Source organism: Schistocerca serialis, chromosome 1 (genome assembly GCF_023864345.2).
Source record: "Schistocerca serialis cubense isolate TAMUIC-IGC-003099 chromosome 1, iqSchSeri2.2, whole genome shotgun sequence".
Classification (NCBI taxonomy): Eukaryota; Metazoa; Arthropoda; class Insecta; order Orthoptera; family Acrididae; genus Schistocerca; species Schistocerca serialis.
The window spans coordinates 367,857,076-367,879,035 of record NC_064638.1 but is presented as its reverse complement, the minus strand read 5'-3'; the positions used below and the strand labels follow the sequence as shown (position 1 = coordinate 367,879,035).

Below are 21,960 nucleotides of genomic sequence, written 5' to 3'. Positions count from 1 at the left end.
TTGAAAGTAAAAACACACATTCAAACATTTAAACGGAAATGTAAGACAGTTAACTATGAGTGAGCTGTTTAGTAAATAAGTCTTCTACATAAAATATTTAAACACACACCATAATAATCAGTTGACCACAATCCACTTTGAAGAACAACACATAGGCACAATGAACAGTAATGTCACCATATCTTAATAGTGTGTAGTGGGCACACAAGCCTCAGTAGCAGCTGATATTCACTGCTTATTTCTGGCTGTTAGGAGATGCCATTACCCGATTACTCGTGCCTTGCAAACCTGAGCAGGTTGGCTGATGTGACATCTGACAAATTTTTCAAAACTGTCCAGTTTTCAATGAAGTTCAGAGGGCAGGACTTTTGAAGCTAGTACAAAAGTGAGATTTCTCCAGAATGCTCCTTTTAAATGAGAGACAATCACAGTTTTAGCCTGATGAATGCAAAATTGTCATCTTGAAAAACATGGTTGGAAATTTATGATCCTTATTCAAGTAAGGCAAGCAACAAAATTTGATTGCACACCAGTTGAATGAAGCTTCCGGTCTTTAGAGGCGTCCTAAAGTCTATTGTGGACATGACATGTATCATTAGGGTCTGACCAGATAACATTACTCTAGTTCTCCAAGTCCAATGTTTGTTATCTCTATACCAAATATAATCATGCAAGTTTGTGAGCAGCAATGATGAAAGGCCTCTTGGGTGGAACTCCATCCCAACATTCATTTGACAGCACTTTTCTCTTGATTATTTATTCCAAAAAAGTCCAGATGTACCACTTTTACCCTGCATAAATTATTGCTGCCTTGGGAAGTAATCTTATTTGTCACAAACTGAGGAAACATCTCAGTCTGTGTTTTTGTCGAGCTATCTTTCTATCCCGTGTTACACACTGTATACAAGAAGACAGTCAACTGTCCTGTCCCATCTCCATGGAGCCTAACAGACCTATACACTTCACATACAATTGTCCACCCCCCCCCCCCCCCCCCCCCCCCCCGACCCTTTCACCTTATTCCATACCATAACTTATTGCAAATTTAATATGCAGGTCCTTTTTTCGTGTCCTTTGTGCTTACATTTTTAAGCTTCCATGGTTTTGCAAACAGATGTTCATCTATAACCAAAATTACAGTGGCCGCTTTTGTTTCTTGGTGCATCACTGTCTCACTAGTTTCACAACAGTACTGCGTGTGATATTTCCATCCAATTCTGGCACAAATATGGAATTTTCTAACCATTATTTTCAATTTTTTGGAATATTGTTTCATGAAACAGCAATTTAATAATACCATAATTTTTTAGTAAACACAGTCGTGGCTGCGTACTGTTGTTACCTGCTATTTGTAGATAACCAGTTTCAATTTACTACAGAGATGATCATCAGATCTACATTCCTTCGTGATAGTACAGTGTCCTCAACACCAGCACTGATGAGCCTGCCCCACACCAGTGATTCCTACCGTTCCCCAGGAATGCAGATCTGATGATAATCTCTGTAGTAGATTGAAATCTGTCATCTACCAATAAAAAGTAACAGCAACCATGACTTTTTACTAAAAAAACTTTGCTCTTTAGTTTTAATACTGATTTTAACTTTACCACAAACTACAGATTTTATCTGCCAACATCTAACTCAGCAACAATATAGAAACTTTTTTATGCTCTGCTCCTAAAATGCTCTCCTCACACTGCACTTACCTTGTTTTCTTCCACATTAAGCTTGAAAATGAAACAACAAAAATTACTAAGAAAATCTTTTGTTAATGTACAACATTCAGCATTGATTTACAACTGGAGATTAATAGCAATTCTCACAAGGCAATAAGTAGCAAAATGTTTCCACAACAGAATTCAACACAGAACTGAATGAAAGCTTACAAAAAAATGACTCACCATGTCCGTACTCAGGCCAGAATGCACCCGACTACAAAATATGTCCCACCATAATTGAAGAAGTGGCTGCAAGTGTTCGGAATTTGGTGGCGCTTTTACTCTCTTTGTCTCAGAGTCAAAGTACTGCATCCAGGGTTTGCATGTACCAATGAAATGAACTATTTTAACTTTGTCACCATACCTAAAAACAATTATTTAGTAATATGCATCTCATTACCAATTTCAATTCAAATTCGGTTCTAAAGAGCACATTGAAGAAATTGAAATAAAACATCAAGTAATACTAGAAGACATAGCAAACAAATGTTCAAACCATGATGTAGAAATGGCATTCAAATAACTCATCCCACACAGTGTAATGAAATGAATTACATCATAGCTTTATTTTAAGAAAAATCATTTTGTCACAAACAGATTCCTTTCTGTTTGAAAGTGCCATTATTTATTTATGAAGAGAAATAAATATTAACCCTTTGTTGCCTGATGGTACTTAAAAGTACCAGTAAGTTTTGACTCATTATTTTCTCGTGATGCAGTTTCGTGATCTGAGAGCCTGTCAGTACGTAACAGTAACTCTGCTCTACTGTTTCATAGATGTTATTGTGCAATACATAGACCTCTCTGGCGGTCAGAGCTTGAAATTGTTTTTCGCGCGCTGCTGTGAAAACAGGAGACTGTATGTGCTTGTTTCCATGGTGTTGCCTGAATTTGTGTGCAATTTATTGAAACATCCGTTGAGTTTTCCATTGTACCTACTTACCTTCTTTGTTTTTTTTATAATAGTTTGAAGCATTACATTACAAGTGAATGATATAAAGTGGAAAATATAAGGCGGACTTATTAGTACCATCAGGTTGTGCGAACACTTTATTGTAGCAACAATGCGTTACCTCTCACTAATTGTTCTGTCCACTTTTTCTCACACAGAAATCCGTAAATACATTTGCCTGTGGAACAATTAGAACAAACAGGAAAGGTTTGCCAGGGAATTTACCTAAAGAAAAATGTCTAAATCAAATCACAGAGAGTCATCTTTAGACCTAACAGTACTTCAATGGAAGGAAAATAAAGTAGTGTATTTTGCGTCAAACTTCCATGGCACTTAACAGAGCGTAGTGACAAAAAAACAGAAAGATGGAACTAGTATGACTATACCATGTCCAGTTATTGTATGTGATTACAATAAAAACATGAGAGGTGTGGATCACGCAGACAGATTACGTTCAACTTATGGTCTTGACAAGCGATCAAAGAAATGGTGGCACCGTCTCTTCTGGAGAGCAATAGAAATTGCTTTTGTCAATGCTTACGTCATTTTCAGTGATCTACATGGGGCACTGCCACTGCTGGAATTCAGGCGTGCTGTGGCACTAGGGCTAATGAATGAACAGCAAGTGCCAAATCTCAAAAAGAAAAACTCTGGTAAAGATGAAATAACTCCCCCAAAGAGAAGGAAGGATAGTTTTTCTGTTCCGAAGAATGTACGTCTTGGCAACCGAGGGAACCATTTTGTAGTGTTCAGTTGTAAAAAGAGGACAATGAGAAATGTGTGCGAAAAATAAAATTCTGTCGAGACCACATTCTCAATGTAGTACATGTAAAGTGTATTTGTGCTGCAATGAGAAAAAGAACTGTTTCCTACAATTTCATGAGGTATCACTAAATGTGAGATACGTATATACTGTCAAAAATGTATAGCTAAGTTACTATGTATTGTGAAGTTGCGCCGGCCGCTGGTGGCCGAGCGGTTCTGGTGCTACAGTCTGGAACCGCGCGACCGCTACGGTTGCAGGTTCGAATCCTGCCTCGGGCATGGATGTGTGTGTTGTCCTTAGGTTAGTTAGGTTTAAGTAGTTCTAAGTTCTCGGGGACTTATGACCTCAGCAGTTGAGTCCCATAGTGCTCAAAGCCATTTAAACCATTTTTTTGTGAAGTTGCTCTAGAATAAATTTATGCAAAATTAAAAAAAAATTCAGAAATATCCTATTTCTGTTAATTTTCTAATGTAAAAATATTTAATATTTATGTGGCATAAAGTACAAGTTATAAAAATTGGAGCATTTTTCTGCGCATGTTGTGATTCTGTCCATGGAGTCTGACGGTACTTCTGAGTACCAGGAGACAAAAAAGTTGTGAAAAATAAAATAAAATTTTACAAAAAAACCCTACCATCATTTGAGGCCACAATAGCATAAATTCAGCAAAGAAAATGTTAAAAAGTAAATTCTATCTTATGTCAGGAAACAAAGGGTTAAATAAAATTATTTGAAGCTATTCAAAATAAGAAATATTTATGAAATCTTGAAAAACTTACTGTTTCAGAGCTGGGAGGTAAGAATAAAATGCTGAAGAAACCATATTGTAAATGAAAGGCAAATGGCGACTAATGTCTTTTGTTGACCAATCAGAAAAGTATGAATTGAGAAGTCCTTGGTCCCCACCTGTTTCAAATTAACAATCTTTTAACTCCAGTACAATAATGATTAAGAAATCAATTACATCTAACACTAAGAGAAACATATACTGATAAAAATACAATTTTTCCCCTGGGATAAGAGAAACAGATCCCCTTAACATTATCATCATGATAAAAGGATCATTTGCTTTCCTCAAGCTATCTGTGGCAATCAAGTACATTTATTATGCACAATATGCACAACATACTCCTGGCTTCCCTCTTTACAGCATAGTAGCATTTTGGAAAAAAAAAAGAAAAAGAAAGAAAAGGCCACGTCTGGAAACTTGTCTTAGAAAGGAATAGGACAGATAATGAAAGATTAGATCTATTTTAAAATAGAAATTTTATAAATGAGGTTTTACAAACATAGGAGTAACATAATATTTTTGTCAGAAATCAATGAGAATATTGCAAATTAGAAAACAGAAAGAAAGAAGAGACATAACTAGGATTCTGAAACAACAGAAGACCAGAGACCTCATTGAAAGCATCAAGGAAGCAGAATAAATCAGGGAAACTTTTCTTTTCTACTGACTTTCCATTAAATATAAACAAGTTAAGAGACACATCAAAATTGCAACACATTTTTGGCAAATTCGACAATGAGAATGTAAGGATGACGTACCATCAAAACTTCCATGTGTCACAGCAAACTGGACGAGTGACTGGTATGTTTCCTCTGAAGGCTTGAACACAAACACACCAGAGTTAAAACAATCAGGCCACCCTGCATCTGGGGCGGCAGAGAATTCTTCTCTCTCAAATAGCTCATCACAGTTCTTTAGAACCTGTCATAAAAAAATAATTACTAAAACATAATCCTATAAACTATCAGATGCCTTTGCACAAAAGCAAATGGGCATATCTTCATACATACATAAAAATTTCTACAGGGCACTGCTCACCAGAGTATCGGCATCCAAGAATACAGCTTTTGAAAACTCTGTTAAACGCCAACAATGCAGCTTGGTGAATGTAATGCCAAGATCTGGTCTTGCCAACAAAGCCAAATTGGCTTTGTCCTGAGAATCCAAAACATTTACTTCTTTCACATTGTTGAACACAGTTGACAACTGAGCCCTGGGAACACATTTATAGCGCATAACACAATAGCAAATGTTTATGGATTGATTGGCTGTAATATTTCAAATAGTCTAATTACCTCATCGGTTTTGTAACACCATGTGTGACAAGGACTGTCAGTTGATGAATTGTGCCAACATTCTGGAGAGAATGTCCCAAAACAAGGGCTCCCAAGGCATATGAGTCATTTGTGGCTAATGTTACCCAGGATGTTGCTAAAAATGAACAAATAACACTTTTAATGACATCACAAATATAATAGAGAACATTCATTATGAAATGGGAATTGTTAATAATGTTGTGTGATTTATGGTAAAGTACTGACAACACTTTCACAGGATGAAGTATTTATGTATTCATTGTAGAGCCGGAACCATTCGGTAAATTTTAATATTCATAATGCAAATACTCCTTTCACAGTTGCCATACATTCTTCAATTAAATGCATGAAGTACCAATTTTAAGCAATGGAAAGGGACAAGCAAGTTATGGCCTTCTACTATTCCCACTTTATCTCAAATCACTCAGAAACAGGAAAAATACACAAGGCTAGCTCAGAATATTCAACAGTAGTTAGGCCTATTCATATTTCTGAGTGCATGTCTTTAACAAATGTCTTATGAAATAGCATTGTTTCAGTGCATATAAGTTTTGCACAGATGAACTAGAAACAACAGCTCTGACATTAAGAAAGTCAATGTAAATCCTTGATCTAAAACCCCAAGGCACTGCAACACACACACTGCTTATGAAATTTTACTTCAACTTTAATTTCATTTGCCTTGCTTTACTGATACTTTCTTAACCTCCCCCTCGCCACCCTACTTTTTTTAAACTTCTAAATCTTCTACAGTTATACAGTCAGATTCTGCGAGTCCCTATGAAACACATGGAAGAGGGAGATCCCATTGTACCACAAATTAGGGTTTCTTACCTTCAACTCACATAAGGGGTATGGAAAGCCTGCATAAATGACACTGTGTGCACTGTTGTTGGCCTAATTTTGCCTGTGCAGTACCTAGTGGAGCAATGCAGAAGAGGCTGCAAATGTTTCTTGAAACTTTGTAAGCACACTTCTGCAGGCTAGTTGGCATCAGTCTTCATGTGTCTGTCAGTTCTGGTTAATCAGTATTTTCGTTGCACTCTCCCATGGGTCAAATAAATCTATCATAATCCACACTGCCCTTTTCTGCATACTTTCAGTACCCCAGGTTAGGTCTATTTGATATGCGTCCCACACATAAGCGATATTCTAGGATGAGTCGCACAAGTCTCATGTGCCATCTTCTTTGCAGATGGACTGTTTTCCCAATACTCTACCATTCACATTACTTGCAGTGTGATACTTCCATTTCAAATCCCCACAAATTGTTACACCTTGGTATTCATATGAATTGTCTGATTCCATTTGTGATCCATTCGTATTGTAGTCATAGGATACCACAATTTTAAATTTTGCAAAATGCAAAATATTACATTTCTGTGTCTTTGATGCAAACTGCCTGCCATTTTGAAATCTTATCCAGATTTGACTGAATATTTGTGCAAGTTTTTTCAGACACTATTTCATTAAACCTAACTGCATCATCTACAAAAAGTCAGATGTCACCTGTGCTAATGCTCTTTCCGGGGGCACACCTGAAGTTACTTCTACATCTGCTGGTGACTCTCCGTCCGAGACAAGATTTTCCATCCTGCCTACCAAGAAATCCTCGATCCAGTAATAAATTTCATTTGTTAACCCATATGATTGTACACTCATTAATAGGCACTGGTGTAGTACTGAGTCAAATGCTTTTTGGGAGTCAAGAAATGGTGCATCTATCTGTCATGGTCCATGGCATTCAGAATGGCATGTGAGAAAAGTGTGAGATGACTTTCTTATGACCAATTTTTTGAACCCATAATATGGGTTTAATAATCAGCATCATAGGGGTGTCTATGATACTGGACCATAGATTAGTGGATCACTTCTGCTACCATTCTTGCAGATAGGTGTGAGCTATATTTTCTTCCAACTGCTAGTCACAGATTTTGGTCTAGGGATGTATCATATACTGTAGCAGAAAATACGTATCTTTGCAGTGAGGTAAGAATTAAGATGCGGTAGAACTCTTGGATTTTACTTCATTAAGGAACATTAGAAAATGTTCAGCTCTACTGCTGTTGCTTTACTACTGTCAATTTCTGTGCCATCCACAAGCATCAGACCACTCATTTTTGTGCCACAGACAGCCTTTACATATCACAAGAATGTGTTATTTTGTGAGAGGTTTTTCAATATAATTCTGCTAAGGTAATCACCAAAGGCTTCATGCTTAGTCATTCTGAGGCCACATGTGTTTCACTAACATCCGTCCATCTATAGGACTATGATTTGCTTTAGGTCTATTTTGCAGTAGCTGCTGTTTCTTCATGTATACCATGGAGGTTAAATACCATCAGAAACTGTTTCACTACGTACGTATCTATCCAGTGTTTGATAATCATTCTTCTGAAGTTTGGTCACACTTCCTCCACATGCTCATGACCAGCAGTGAAAGTTTCAAGTTCTTCCTTGAGATCTGACAGCTGCATAGTTTACAGAACATATAGATCTTTCTACTTGTATTAATTGCTCTTTGCACTGTGGTAATAATTACTGCTACAACAGATTCATAGTCGCTGATACCAGTTTCAACATAGGCATTCTCAAAGAAGCTAATTTTATTTGTTGCCTCTACATCAAATATATTTCCATTGTGATTGAATTACGAAGTATCATTGCTATGTAACTTTCATAGAAGGCATTTAGTGCTATCTCACAGGATATCTTGTGCCATGCCAACCACATGTAAAACTGTAATTGTCCCAACAAATTGTTGAATCACTGAAGTCTCCTCCAGTGATTATAGTGTGAGTGGGGAGCATACATGTCAGTGAGCTGAGATTTTCATTTAAGTTTTCAGTTACATCTGGGGGTGAATCAGGTGGTTGGTAGAAAGACTCAATGGTAGTTTTATGCCCACCCTTGATACTGAGCCTTGCCAAAACAGCCTTTCATGGTGATTCATTTTATATCTTAGTAGAGGTGATTCCTTGTTATGTTGACAAATTCACCACCTCCATTTCCTACTAGCCTTTCCTTTCAATCTCCACCTGAGTTTACTCCAGAATTTCACTGCTGTTGATTTCAGGTTTTAGCCAGCTTTTTCTGCCTAGCACTGTGTTAGTCCCTTTTGCTACAGATTAATTTCTAAATATGATAAACCACAACAACAGAAATTGCTGTTTCACTCAATAGATTGCTGTTTGGATGCTGTTAGGACGCAGAAGCATTTCTTTAAGGGCAATCATTTACATCATCCCCAATTACAGTGAAGAAAACTTACTTTATTCTTTTAGCAATACTCTTTGCCCTTCTCAGTTTAGCTGGAGGAGCATCCTCTTGGCAGTGTGGTGTGATGGATGCCTTGCATGTTTTATGCCATTCTGCTGCATGGAATCAGAACAAACAAAATTACTTTGTTGATTACATCTCACTTTCTCCAAGACATTTACAACTGCATAGAGCTTTGTGTCGCAGATCGTTAATTTACCTGGGAGTTGAATCCTACAGTCGTTTCTTGGAGGAACTCGCCAAGCAGCAGACAGTCTGCCCCTGCTTATACCCATCAATGTAAATAACTACCTTGTTAACATTTGATACTTGTCTAATAATTCATATAAGGTGTATTTGAAAGTGGTATACATGCTATTTTGTAGTTTATCAAATTAAAAAGAGCCTGAGCCTCACTGCAAATCAGAGAGGATATTTACTGTGTTAAAACATTCAGATTCACCACACCAAGCTCTGCAAGTTACTCCTATTGGTCTTCTACAATTCATATACACATGTTTTGCTGTTGGCTGGATAAGAATATTAAATGCTGGACACAGAGTGAATGAACCTTATATGCATGTCACAACATGAATTATTACCAGATCGTTGAAGGTTGTTCCCCAGCCCCAGCACTGATGCTGGGTATGTCACTGGTTTAACACCCTCATTGTTATGCAGAACTATATACAGAACAGCCAGGGTTCAGCTGCACCTTAACAAATGCGCTGTAAAATGCTCTGAACCTAAAATACGACCATGAAAGATTTTCAAATATTGAAAAGATAACCATAGAAACCTAATTCATACAGGTGTTGGATGATGATGTATGGCCATATGATGCCATAGGCATTTTCAATGTGAGAAAATGTTCTTTAGTGCAGCGTACACAAAAAGATCTCCTTTTACCACCGCTTCTAGGCTTATCAGACTGTTGAGTGTAGAATAGTAAATACAGAAATCACACTGAGGATAACTGACATTCCCACAAGTTCCCTATGAACTGATAAGCACTCAACTGCAATAACTTACTGAAGTGGTGTTTTACTACGCAGGTTACAGGAGGCAAATCATTCTTCTTCTCTCCTAAAATTACGGTATTGTCCCTCAAACCAGATTTTGTTGAAAAGCACAAGGAGGGAGTTGTTCTAATCAGTATTCAACTGCCACAACATGTGTAAATACACATGCTTTAACATCTCCATACTAAAGGGGCAGTTGTACTCTTCAACATTACTGGAGTCAATGTCCAATGGATATTCCTAGTCTACACTGGAACTCACATCTTTATTGCCACTGGATATTATTTGTTGAAAGTATTTCACCATTAACTGTCCTTTATAGAAATGCATTGAATATGTTACCTTTACAGATGATGTGAAACAGTTAATGGATTTTAAGAATTCTTGTGAAGACAGCTCTTTGCTCTTTCAGATACACCAGGCTTTTATGTAAGCACTGCAAAAGACTAAGATCATCAGCAAGTAGACTGCGGTGGAATTTTCACATTACCACCTGCCTTTCCCCCAGGTCTACATGACACTCCTTGCTCCACCATGGAACTTAATATCTGCCAGGTTTAACACATGACATCAGGAGGAAGATGTTACCAGCCCTGTGAATGACTGCAGTGATGTGATATACCATGTCCTGGATATCAATCTGGTGACTGAACACAGCCAAGTTGCTATAAAGAGTCCAGTTGACCCTGTTCAACAATCATTTCGATGGACTGATTGCAAGTGTTGACATATCTAGCAGATCGATTCACATGGAAAAGTGGCTACTGAAGCGAAAGTCCTCTGCCACTTTCTAAATGAAAACATCAGATAGCATAGGAGAACAAAGTGATAGGTCAGTGGCTGAGGATGATCTGTTTACAGTATTGAAGAATTCTGCTTTTTCCATATTCAGGAGCCAGACATAATTCTAGAAGAGGAACATCTCCAATACCCAACTTGTGGGGCTAGTGTATGCAGAGCCCAACTGCATGTAATTAATGATGAAACCTCCAGAGGAGAAAGAGACAGAGGACTCTGTGGATAAGATCTATAAGGCATTATCATGTTCATAAGGTGGGAGGTACAGGGACCTAACAGTTATTCTTAATAATGTGTAAACTGAAACAGATACTGCTTGAAGGTGGATTGTGAGGGTAATGCAGAATGGCATGTACCATGTATGAATACTGTCACTCCATTCTTAAATCTCTCATCTGTATCGTCCTTCCTGTGAGCGGTATAGCCTTCAAACAAAGAGGTGGCTGAAGATTTGAAAACCCTCATATGCGTAGCCATAAAGACCTACCCTGCGTTAAAAAGTTTTACTTCCTCTCCATGAGTATGTAAAGCCATTCAATCTCCACCGGAGATAGAAACCATTCATCAAAAGGGGTCTTTTTTCCTTTTTTTGTGACATGTTGGGCAGTGAGTGATGAAAAATGAATCGATAGTCATTTCATCTGTGTATATATATTTCCAGTTTCATTTCAGAATAATCTTCATTAGCGCTGACCTCCATCTATCTGATGTTTGCATGTCCAGTTTCTTTGAGTTTTACCAGTTTTTCAGCATGGATTTTGCTTGGTTGTTACTGTGAAGCAAGTACTTTCCACAATTTGCTGGTGACCTCTCCTGGAACTGGTTTAGAAACAGCTGTAAACTTATTAGTTAGAGCATTGTTACACCTACCTTTACATACAAGTAGTTGTGCAAATGCCTACTGGTTTTTGTATCAGTACTGACTTTTACTACAACTGACTCACCAACAGCTAAGGAAACCCAGGTTCACTACAGCTGTACGAAAGTATCACTGGTTGAGTACTAGGGAGAATATATCAGCTGACAGTCAAGAGTTAGACTAAGCACAGAAAGGCTTAGGGACTTACTTGCCAATTGTGCTCACAAAAGAGTTGTCAGCACTGGGGAAGGGAGATTGAGGCATTGGAAATAACTGGCAGAGTATGGATCCTGTTTTGGTCCGACTTGCTGTTTCTGGCAATTAATTGAGCAAGTTGAGCAATTAAACTATTACCAGAAGCATTCAGTTCCAAGATGGAGTTTTAGGGATGTGGCAATGACTTATGTGTAAACAGCCTTCTTCCCATGTACCAGTCCGAGCTTTTCATCAACACATTCCACAAAACACAGCAATCAAGGTTAGTCATACCATTCAAATAATGAAATAATCATGTTATCAAGCAGATTATTCTCAGCTGTGTCACTGATGTGACCTCAGTTACACAGGGTGGGTCAAAAAGGACTCGCCAACTTTGGAATGATACAGAAATTTATTGTGATAACTAACAGAATCGGCAGATGTGTCATTTTGTGGGAAACTTCCTCGAGTTTCATACAAAAGTGTCAAGTGTAATTTTTGTTTGATGTAACTACCATTTGTAGTACGGCAAACATCCCACTGGTATTCTTTCCACACTCATTGCAGCATACCTGCCATAACTTGTGCAACAGCAGCACAGATTCAATTTTTCAGACTGGTTAAATTGTTTGGTAGGGGAGGAACATACACACAGTCTTTAATGACATCCCAGAGAAATAAATCTAGTGTGTCGAGTCTGGACAGCGAGGTGGTCATGCAATTGCCCCTTCATGGTCAGTCCACTGAACTGGGAAGAAATTATCAAGGAAACCTCAAACTTAAATGAGGAAATGAACCATCCCATCTCTGTATCTTCACTGATTTGTGGAACTAAAAAGTTTTTGAGCATATCCAGATATACAATACCAGTGATGCTTTTCCCCATGAAAAAGAGGAGGTCATACACTTTCAATTTGCTAATGGCACAAAACACATTAAGTTTAGAGTTGTCACAAATATGTTCCAGGTTTGCACGTGAATTTTCACTGCCCCGCAGTCTGCAGTTGTGGATGTTCACCAAGCCACTAATATGTTGGCTCACTGCTAAAGATTATTGTGTTTGGATTCGTTTCGTCATCCTCTATCGGATGCAAAAATATCAATACAGAATTTCCCACAAGCAATGTTATCTGCATCACTAATGTGCTGTGGTGTTGTAAACTTGTATGGTTTCAGACAGACGTCTATGCAGTACTCACCAAACAGTCTTTCGCGTAATGTCAGTCTCACAAGAGACACATCGCACTGATTTTTGTGGACTGCGGCAAAACTCTTCCCAACCTGTTCAATCTAATCAACAACACACAGGCAACCTGGTGATTTATCACATCACACTGAACAACCTGTCTCAAAGTTCTTGTCCCGAGAGTAAATAGTAGGCATATATGGTGTGAAATTTACACTAAACAGTTGTTGCACAGTTCATTTCACGACAACAAAACACACAGTGAACACATTCTGCACCAGTGAAAGTAACCATTTTAACTGGCCACTATGGCCAGTTAAATGGGGTACTGATGCACTATGTGAATCAAACATGAGGTTGATTGTTATGAAATGACAGATCTTCTAAGTCAGTAAGTTACCTCAATAAAATTCTATATCATACCGAAGTTGTAAAGTCCTTTTTGACTCACCACATATAGTTCATATTACACTAACTATTATTGCACATGCAACTAAACAACCATGACCTTTACCAAGATCTTCCTCTAACAAGCCTGAATCACAGGCAATCATGCTCTGCATTACATTTGTCTTGAAAATACTTTGTAATCACCACCTAAAAGAATCGAGGAGGACACAATGCCAAAAAGTTTAAAATGGGGTAGCCTACAAAGGCATTTACTTACTCTAAAAGCCACTTTCAAATTGTAAAGAACAAATGCATAGAACTGCTACCATTTTATAGACATTGGATGTAGTGACAATTCCATTCATTCATTATGTTCCGTACATGCCATCAAGAAGGAGAACATTCAGGGATACGGAACAAGTTAAAAAAGGACAGGGGAGGGGCAGTGGGGGGGAGGGGGCAGGGAAAGCAACAGATATACCTAGAGACCCATTTATTTTTACATGAGCTTACTCTTGGCAAAGGAACTTGTACCCTACCAGCACGAGGAATACCAGACATACATGACTGCACGAGCTGTGACGAGTTTTATTGTGCTTACAATGTATACAATGAGGAATGATACAACACAAATCTTCAGTTCACTTGTCCTCTCTCTATGTTTTACATATATGACAGTTCCTGCACTTATGCTCACCTCTGTGCTCCATTACAGCAGAGGCATGCAGAACTTACCCTTTGTACTGTAGAGTGAAGAGATCATTCTAGATAGTACTAATTGCTCACTCAAACAAGACTTACAGTGCAGTGGCTTCAATGAAATTGGAAAGGCTTCACTCAATGCTAAAAGATTTTTCAACACAGCCAATCTAGTCAACCATAGTTAGTTAACGACAGTGTTCCACATGTCTATGTACTCTTCAGCAAAAGCAGACACCACCACAAAGCTACAGATCATAAAAATGCCGTAAGTAATTAAATTTTAAATAATTTGAATTTATTGATATGCTCAATGACAATATTCTCTGCATACTGTATTGAAAGCTAAGGCAGGTAGCAATCAGAAACAAGTGATTATCGATCCATAGTCCTAATCTTTCTACCAAGTTACATCAAACCAGCTATACTTGTCAGGCATTGTGCTATAAATCCTTTTCGAGTAAACAATTAACATAGTTGCTCAGATATTGATTTCTATCTTTGATAGTGATAAAGGAGGATCACCATTGTTGCCAACATCACTGTCAGAGAACTACAAAAATTGTTAACCTTAATTGTTTCCAGAATTTTTTTTTACTTTCTTCTCATCTAAAATGAATGTAAACATATTTCTCCATAATAACATGCACTGCCTTGCGAGTAATGAAAGGTTCAATTCTTGTGTTTCAAACTCATTATCTTCATATTATGGCAGTCAGTGTTGATGTTTTATGTTGTCTCTCTCTTTCCATCTGGACTGGGAATTTGGGGTGAAAATGGGTATGTACTTAGGGGCTTTCACATTCCATCATGCACACATAAATTACAATATCACTTACGATTTGATATCACTGCTGGACAGACGTAATGTTCTTTTACTAATTGGCTTATGACCTATTTCTTTCTTTGTTTTTATCTTTCCTTCAAGTTTCTTCTTTGGTGAATATAGGTGCAGGTGGTGGAATACTGCTCTTCAAAGATTTTTTTCTGTAATACTGCTATGTATTGATTTATGGATTTTGCAACAAGTGACATTTTTGTTTGTGCTGGCAAGTTCTGTCTTTCACCATTACCTTCAACACTGATGAAGACGTTGCAAATATTGGTAGCCATTACCACCTACACCTTTTTTGCTACATTCAAATACATCTGTTCTATTACATTAAACTACCTCAATATTTTTCTGCTCTGCTTCAAGCAATGAATGCAAACTAGCGTCAAAGAGAATTACAGACCAGCTTCATATGTAGCCTTGCTGTAGTAACCCAAAGTTGGTCGCCTTTCACAGGCCACAGCAAAATGAAGAAACTTGTGATAGTTCTACTTTTAGCATTTCACCATTTTTGGAATAAATGTCGACACTTGCCAATTAATCAAACCTATAGTGAACTCTTGCGGAAGTGCAAAACTGCTGCCTGTTATAATTTTTTTACCATTCTGGATGCCCTCTTTCTCCTGCTATTGTAATATCTGTAAGGTTTCTGAACAATCATTAATCTAATGGTGGTGATGTGCATATCATTTTATTGGAATATTCCACTAAAATATTACTTTTCATCAGTTTGCTGATTTGACTGCAAGTAAATATCTCCAAGAGAATAGTTCCATTACACAAATGCTTTGTGGACTTGAAAACTCCCACTAGCTCTTCTACACCCTTTATGTACGAGAGACGTATACTTCCAGAACAGCATTCTTCTTGATAAAAATGGGTCTTGAATACTCTTTCATGGTCAACCCAAATCACTGGAAGTATTTGCAGACAGATCATGAATTTCCTACAGGTAACCAGTAAAATAAATATCAACTTAGATAATGTTGTATGAAGCTAATACCATTCTGTAGGCCAGTCAACAAAAGTAAACAAAGGTTGACTGAGGGAAAAAAAATCATGTGGTCGCAATTTTTTGTATATTAGTGGGGAAGAGTGGGGGGAGGGAGTGTCTTTAACAACAAGCTAAAACTCCTGGTCAGTGGGGTGTGTGCATGGGGTGGAGCAGGGATCTCTGGGAATCCCTTTTTCATGTTTTTCTTGGAAATCTTTATGACTGCGGCTTCCAATGAAAATGTTTCTCAGTGCAAACCTAAACTACATTAAATTTTACACAAAAAAAGATTATTCATATTTTGTCTAGGACTAAGTTTCCATGTTACAGAGGATGGAAAACAAATGGGTCAAGAGCTATTATTCAATGTTTGTACCACTTCTAAGTTCACTGACACTTATTTTGAGATAATCTCTATTCCAGGTGGGGGAGGGGTGCATGTGGAGTGTAGACGGGTGACTGAAGGCAAGTTGCCAGATTCAGACACTCCCCTCCTTCGCAGGGCTGTTAACTGAAGAACAAGCAAATGAGTCCCCCTCTCTCTAACCCACTACATTACGAAAAGCAACCACATGGTATTTCAACAATATTATGAAAAGGATAGCTGTTACTCACCATATAGCTGAGATGCTGACTCACACATAGGCGCAACAAAAATGCTGTCACAAAACAAGCTTTTGGCTAACAATGCCTTCAGCGGGGTTAAAACACGCGCATGCACGCACACAAACTGCAGTCTCTGGCTACTGAGGCCACACAGAGCAGCTGCACATGATGGGAGATGCAGCCAGGTGGTGGGGTGCCTATCTGCAACACGTCATCTCCGCTGTATGCTGAGTAGCAACTAACCTTTTCATAACGTTTTTACATTCCACCTTGCAGTTTCCATTGTGATAAATACATGGTATTTCACAAAGTTATACCGATCCTTCCAGAGATTGCCTTATCAGTCGATGACAACAAAGCACATAGATCCCCCTAGGGCACTTTATTTTCCAAATAAACCTCTGCACACTATTCTACATTGCTAGAGGGGAAATATATTCTTAGTCATCCTGTACAGCAGTTGCAACATTCTTCTGGGAAAGGCAACTTCCCTACCAGCACTGTTCGCTTTTCAGTTTGCAGACAGGCTATAGCTCCCCCTCATTTTTTGGTCCAGTTCCCTTATGTAATGTAAGAGGGCTTTATAGACACATGTGTAGTTTCATAGGACCAAATTGAGAAGCAAATCTCCAAGGTCATGGAACATGCCAGTACATGAAATTACAACATAAAAGTAATAATAGATAAATTAAAGTGTTTATGAGCCCAATAACGACAAGCCATAAGTTTATGTAAATGCAATCAACAATATAACAACGAAATCTGGTTAATTTTTCAAGGAACTGCTCGACAATAGGAGGAGTGACCCATGAAGAAACTTTTTGCTTTAATTTGAAAGCATGTCGATTACTGTCAAGATTTTTGACTTCTTGTGGTAGCTTATTGAAAATGGATGCAGCAGTATACTTTATGGCTTTCTACACAAGAGTCACTCCAAATGAAGATTGAATTTCTTCTGATATTCTGAAATGACAGTAAAGGATATATATATTTCCAGAATGAGATTTTCACTCTGCAGCGGAGTGTGCGCTGATATGAAACTTCCTGGCAGATTAAAACTGTGTGCCCGACCGAGACTCGAACTCGGTCCCGAGTTCGAGTCTCGGTCGGGCACACAGTTTTAATCTGCCAGGAAGTTTGATATATATATTGAGAGGCCAAAGTCAGAACACCCAAATAATGAACAGGTGTTGACAAGAGGTTCGCGAACTTACACCACTTATTGCCTGAACTGCCCATTTCTGAGCCCAAAATATCCTTTGAGAATTGGAAGAGTTACCCCCAAAATATAATATTTGTCATAAGTGATGGAAATAAGCAAAGTAGACTACTTGGCTGAACAGTGCTTAATTTGTAAGTGTGGTACCAATGATGTACATAGTGTTGGTGAGAAAGGGATTGGACTGATAAATATGGCATTTTGCTACTGTCAGGCATTGACAGCATACTGGAAAAACATATAGCCTTGTTGCAATCATTTGATGTTTAATTACTGATTGACCAGAAAGTTACTGCATTTCTCTCGCCTTTAATTGTGGTACTTGTACACAGACATATATCTCACATTCAGGAATTTCAGGCTATGTACAGTGGGCTGCACTGAATGGAGCCACTTACCACACATCCACAGCATATGTTGCAGGGAGGCTTGCAAGGATTGATCACGTTAAAATCTAGAACAGCAATCTGCTGTAATGCATTACTTGACTATGTTGAAATATCTGAATTTAAAGAACATTCAGGTGAGCTACTTCTGTCAAGACAGAGCAGGTATAAGCCTCTGGATCTTTTCAAATGCTGGGAGAGCTGAGGCAGAGCTGATGCACTTAACACAACTCATGCTGTAAAAAGTCACTCCTATGCTATGTAATTTTTAATTTTGAGAGTGTTAAATATTACTTTTAACTTATTAGATTTTGTCCGAGTTTTTATTACTGAATTTGGCAGTCATAGTTTAAAAATACATTTTTAATAATATCATGCTTATTTTCAGGAGCCACTTCCACTTTTACTCAACAAAACTTGAACTACAGTCATGTCTGGGACAGTTTAGGGACATATCAACAGCAAATGCAACAGATACATTAATACAGTTTTGTTTCTCCCTTTCTCTCACCCATACACAGGCAGTGTAACGATCAACTGGGCTATTTTGAGCCACTCACAGGCATTGTGCCAGGCACAGGCATTTCTTGGAGGAACAACATGTTTCACTGGTGCGGATGGTACCTAAAGTGTAGATAAATAGTAATCAAATTGAACATATCTTGTCATACAATATGTTATTTACAAGGTATACCATGATCTTTCAGTCCTTTTTTGTGAAGGCCATGTGAATGGATATTTTGCAAATAAAAAACCTCATATATTTGAAACAACAAAAAATAAAACTGTGGCCCATTCCATTTTATTAGCATTACTGTTACATCTGAAGCATCAGTTATTACCCATATAAAGAAAGATAATTACAGTACATTTGCTTATTCCATTTTCAAGATACACTTAGATTGTGACTTATGTTCTGCACACACATCACTAATTCAAAATTTTCATTCTGGTTGTGGATGTTTGATTTACAATAAATATTTCTTACGTATTGCCTGACAAATTACCTAAAAACATTGTAAATATTCAAACTAAAAATGACTCTCACTCATGCCTAAATTGTGTGTTTCTACTTTTTAAAACACCAAAAGTTACAGTCATCATCTTGTCTCTAAGATTATATGCGGGGATTATAAAGTGTGTTGACTTGTGCAACATCAGCTTCCTTCACATCACACACAAATCATAGCAGCCTGTGCTGTGATCCAGAGAAACAGTGCAATAGATTATGGAAGTGCATTATTAACAATTTCTCCACTGAAGATGTAAACAATGTTCATCCAAGGCTAGTAACAACTGTTACATTTGCAAAGAATGTAACGAAATTTTACCTTCTCCTAAAACGAGAGTTGATCCTAGAAGCTGAAACGCTGACAAACAGAAATTCTACAGTTACCATGGAATAAAAAAATTAAAAAAAACTAGGTACTTCCACATGAGTTACGCCAGTGCCTTTTCAATAACAGAGAGTAGGACACACACTGCTACTTGCGAATAATGTTCTACATTATAGCTATTCAGCAGTCACTACAAATTCTACAATACTGGCACCTCAGTTCTTACCACTAAACACCAGGTGCTGCCAAAGAACTATCTGAATGACTACCAAACATTACTTGCAAGCCGTAATTTCATTTGTTCGCCTATAAGATTCAGTCAGTTTTCTCAAGAACACGGATTACCGTAATTAATTGTCTGATTATTCGGTACACATATGAGATTATTTTCTAACAACTAGATGAGAGAAATGTGACAGGTCGACTTATTCCACCCTCATAATGAAATAATAGTTTTTAAATAACAAAACATCGGACAGTTTGGCCACGCTACGAAAATAATTCCCAGATTAAGTCCATAAACAAAAATACATTTAAACTAGACTGACAATAAAAAAAGGGTCCCTATGAAGATCCCTATGTCATACAGAATACTGGAGTGAACAGTTTTTTTGCATTTACGTGGTTAAAATAAGTGCGAGGGAGACAAGTAAACAGAATTCTATTTTCTACTATATTTACTTTTTTAAAACAGCAATTGATATTTGTAGGTAGAATCAGTAAATCTAACTACTTCGTTCTCCAAGCTCTCTCGTACAGGAAAACCATCAATGCATCAGCAAGGTCAAAATGCAAATTGACCTCTGCGTTTAAGAATGACCTTCATATGACTTAATTCCATAAACAGGCCAGTAGATGTATACCTGTTTGTCAGCGATGTCCTAGAAATTCTTTTTCGGAATACAGATTTTGGTCTGCAACACTATCCACCAGATAGGAAAGAAATTGGACAGTATAATACAGAACACTCACCACTCATTTTCTACAGAGATTTCCTAGTATCTGTGTTGTAGTGACGGCAGAATAATCCGTCACAACTCGTTTCAATGTTTCTAACACCTGTACACAGCTGACACTTCACTCGCTCGCGATGACACTTTACACTCGCACCTCCTACAACTGATTCGTCCAACACATGTGTTGCCAGTAAACTCGAGTCCCTCCACCCCCTTTCCCCACTACTTGTTCCAAGCAGTGTCGCCAACGACTGAAAAATGAACATCTCAAGGGGACGAGCACACTGCAGCTCAGAGCAATTTCGATCCTCTGGCTCCGAGAATCGCCTTCTGAAATGTATATGAGAGCGTAAACAGTTTGGTCATAGATACAAACATCAGATTTAGCCTTACATAAACTATGGTTTTATCGCTTATCAATAGTTTATACTTCAGTCTGGCAACACACTAATTCGTTCATTAAGTATGAACTGGTCATGTGTATATATATACGTGTGTGTGTGTGTGTGTGTCGATGCCAATACTCCACGTCCTCGAATTCAGCGAATGTTGTCTCTAGTAATCTCACTACTAACAGACACAACATTCGAACAATCAACGCCGCATATACTCTCAGGCCCTTCGCACGATTACCTGTCAATCGGATAAGTATAAATACAGGAACTAGATCGGCTTACATCGCTCTGAATAGTAATGTTGTTCCGTCTTGCAATTTAGCAAAGTATGTTCATCTATCGACTATAGAAATTTATGCAAAATAGTCGGAGCGTTGGCCAACAACAACGAAGCATGAGCTCGCTCTCCAAGTGATGAAAATGCGTATACCTGAATGGTCACTTGGACTTCTCCGACTTGACTACGCAAAAAATGTCGACGTTCGGCGGCGACTTGGAGTTGCACCCGTCTCACTTATCAGACAAACTATAAGAAAGTAGGTTAAGATGGTATGCACGCGTCATGCGCAATGAAGCAGACTCGATGGCAAGAACAGCTATGCACCTGGACATAAATGGCCGACGACCTCATGGCAGAACCAAGACACGATGGATATCAAGAAGGATATGGAATTCATCGATGCCACCTATGAAGATGCCTTTGACAGACCCAAATGGAGGCACGTGAGTCAATAAGTGGACCCTGCTAGCGCGGAATACAGAAGAAGAAATGGAGAAACAGATAAATTGGTTGGTTGATTTGGGGAAGGGGACCAAAAAGCGAGGTCGTCGGTCCCGTCGGGTTAGGGAAGGAAGTTGGCCGTGCCCTTTCAAAAGGAACAATCCCGGCATTTGCCTGAAGTGATTTAGGGAAATCACGGAAATCATAAATCAGGATGGCCGGACGCAGGTTTGAATCGTCGCCCTCCCGAATGCGAGTCCAGTGTGCTAACCACTGCGCCATCTCGCTCAGTGAACGCAAAGAAGAAATCGATGTAGGCATGTGTTAGTAACTTAATAAAATAGCATTTACAAGAGATTCAAACAGCTCATGGAACCCAACGGATAGCGTTCACGTAGTTGACATTTACAAGTATTTATCATTCTAAGATCTAAAATCCAAAACGCATCTATTGGTATATTATTTCGACGATAAACATACTATGATGAGCCAAAACCTTATGGCTAATGAACACTGCGAGACTGAACTTCTGACGTCGGGGGCGCGTGACGAATAAGGGAAT

The 21,960-nt window shown here is 38.2% G+C and overlaps 1 protein-coding gene across 3 annotated transcripts in view; it reads right to left on the bottom strand.

The window, feature by feature from the left end:
* LOC126470495 (proteoglycan 4-like) overlaps positions 1-20,487 on the bottom strand; it is a 73,735-nt gene extending 53,248 nt beyond the window's left edge. For 2 of the 3 annotated variants that reach the window (XM_050098371.1, XM_050098381.1), the window contains exons 1-6: positions 20,299-20,487; positions 5,522-5,657; positions 5,265-5,439; positions 4,985-5,147; positions 4,216-4,342; positions 1,902-2,082 (exon numbers count right to left, since the gene is read on the bottom strand). In XM_050098371.1, the coding sequence (XP_049954328.1) occupies positions 1,902-2,082; positions 4,216-4,342; positions 4,985-5,147; positions 5,265-5,439; positions 5,522-5,657; positions 20,299-20,305 (789 nt within the window). In that variant the 5' untranslated portion in view covers positions 20,306-20,487. The remainder of the gene's footprint in view (positions 1-1,901; positions 2,083-4,215; positions 4,343-4,984; positions 5,148-5,264; positions 5,440-5,521; positions 5,658-20,298) is intronic. The other variant, XM_050098390.1, reaches the window with a different exon arrangement.
* Between the last annotated feature and the right edge of the window lie 1,473 nt (positions 20,488-21,960).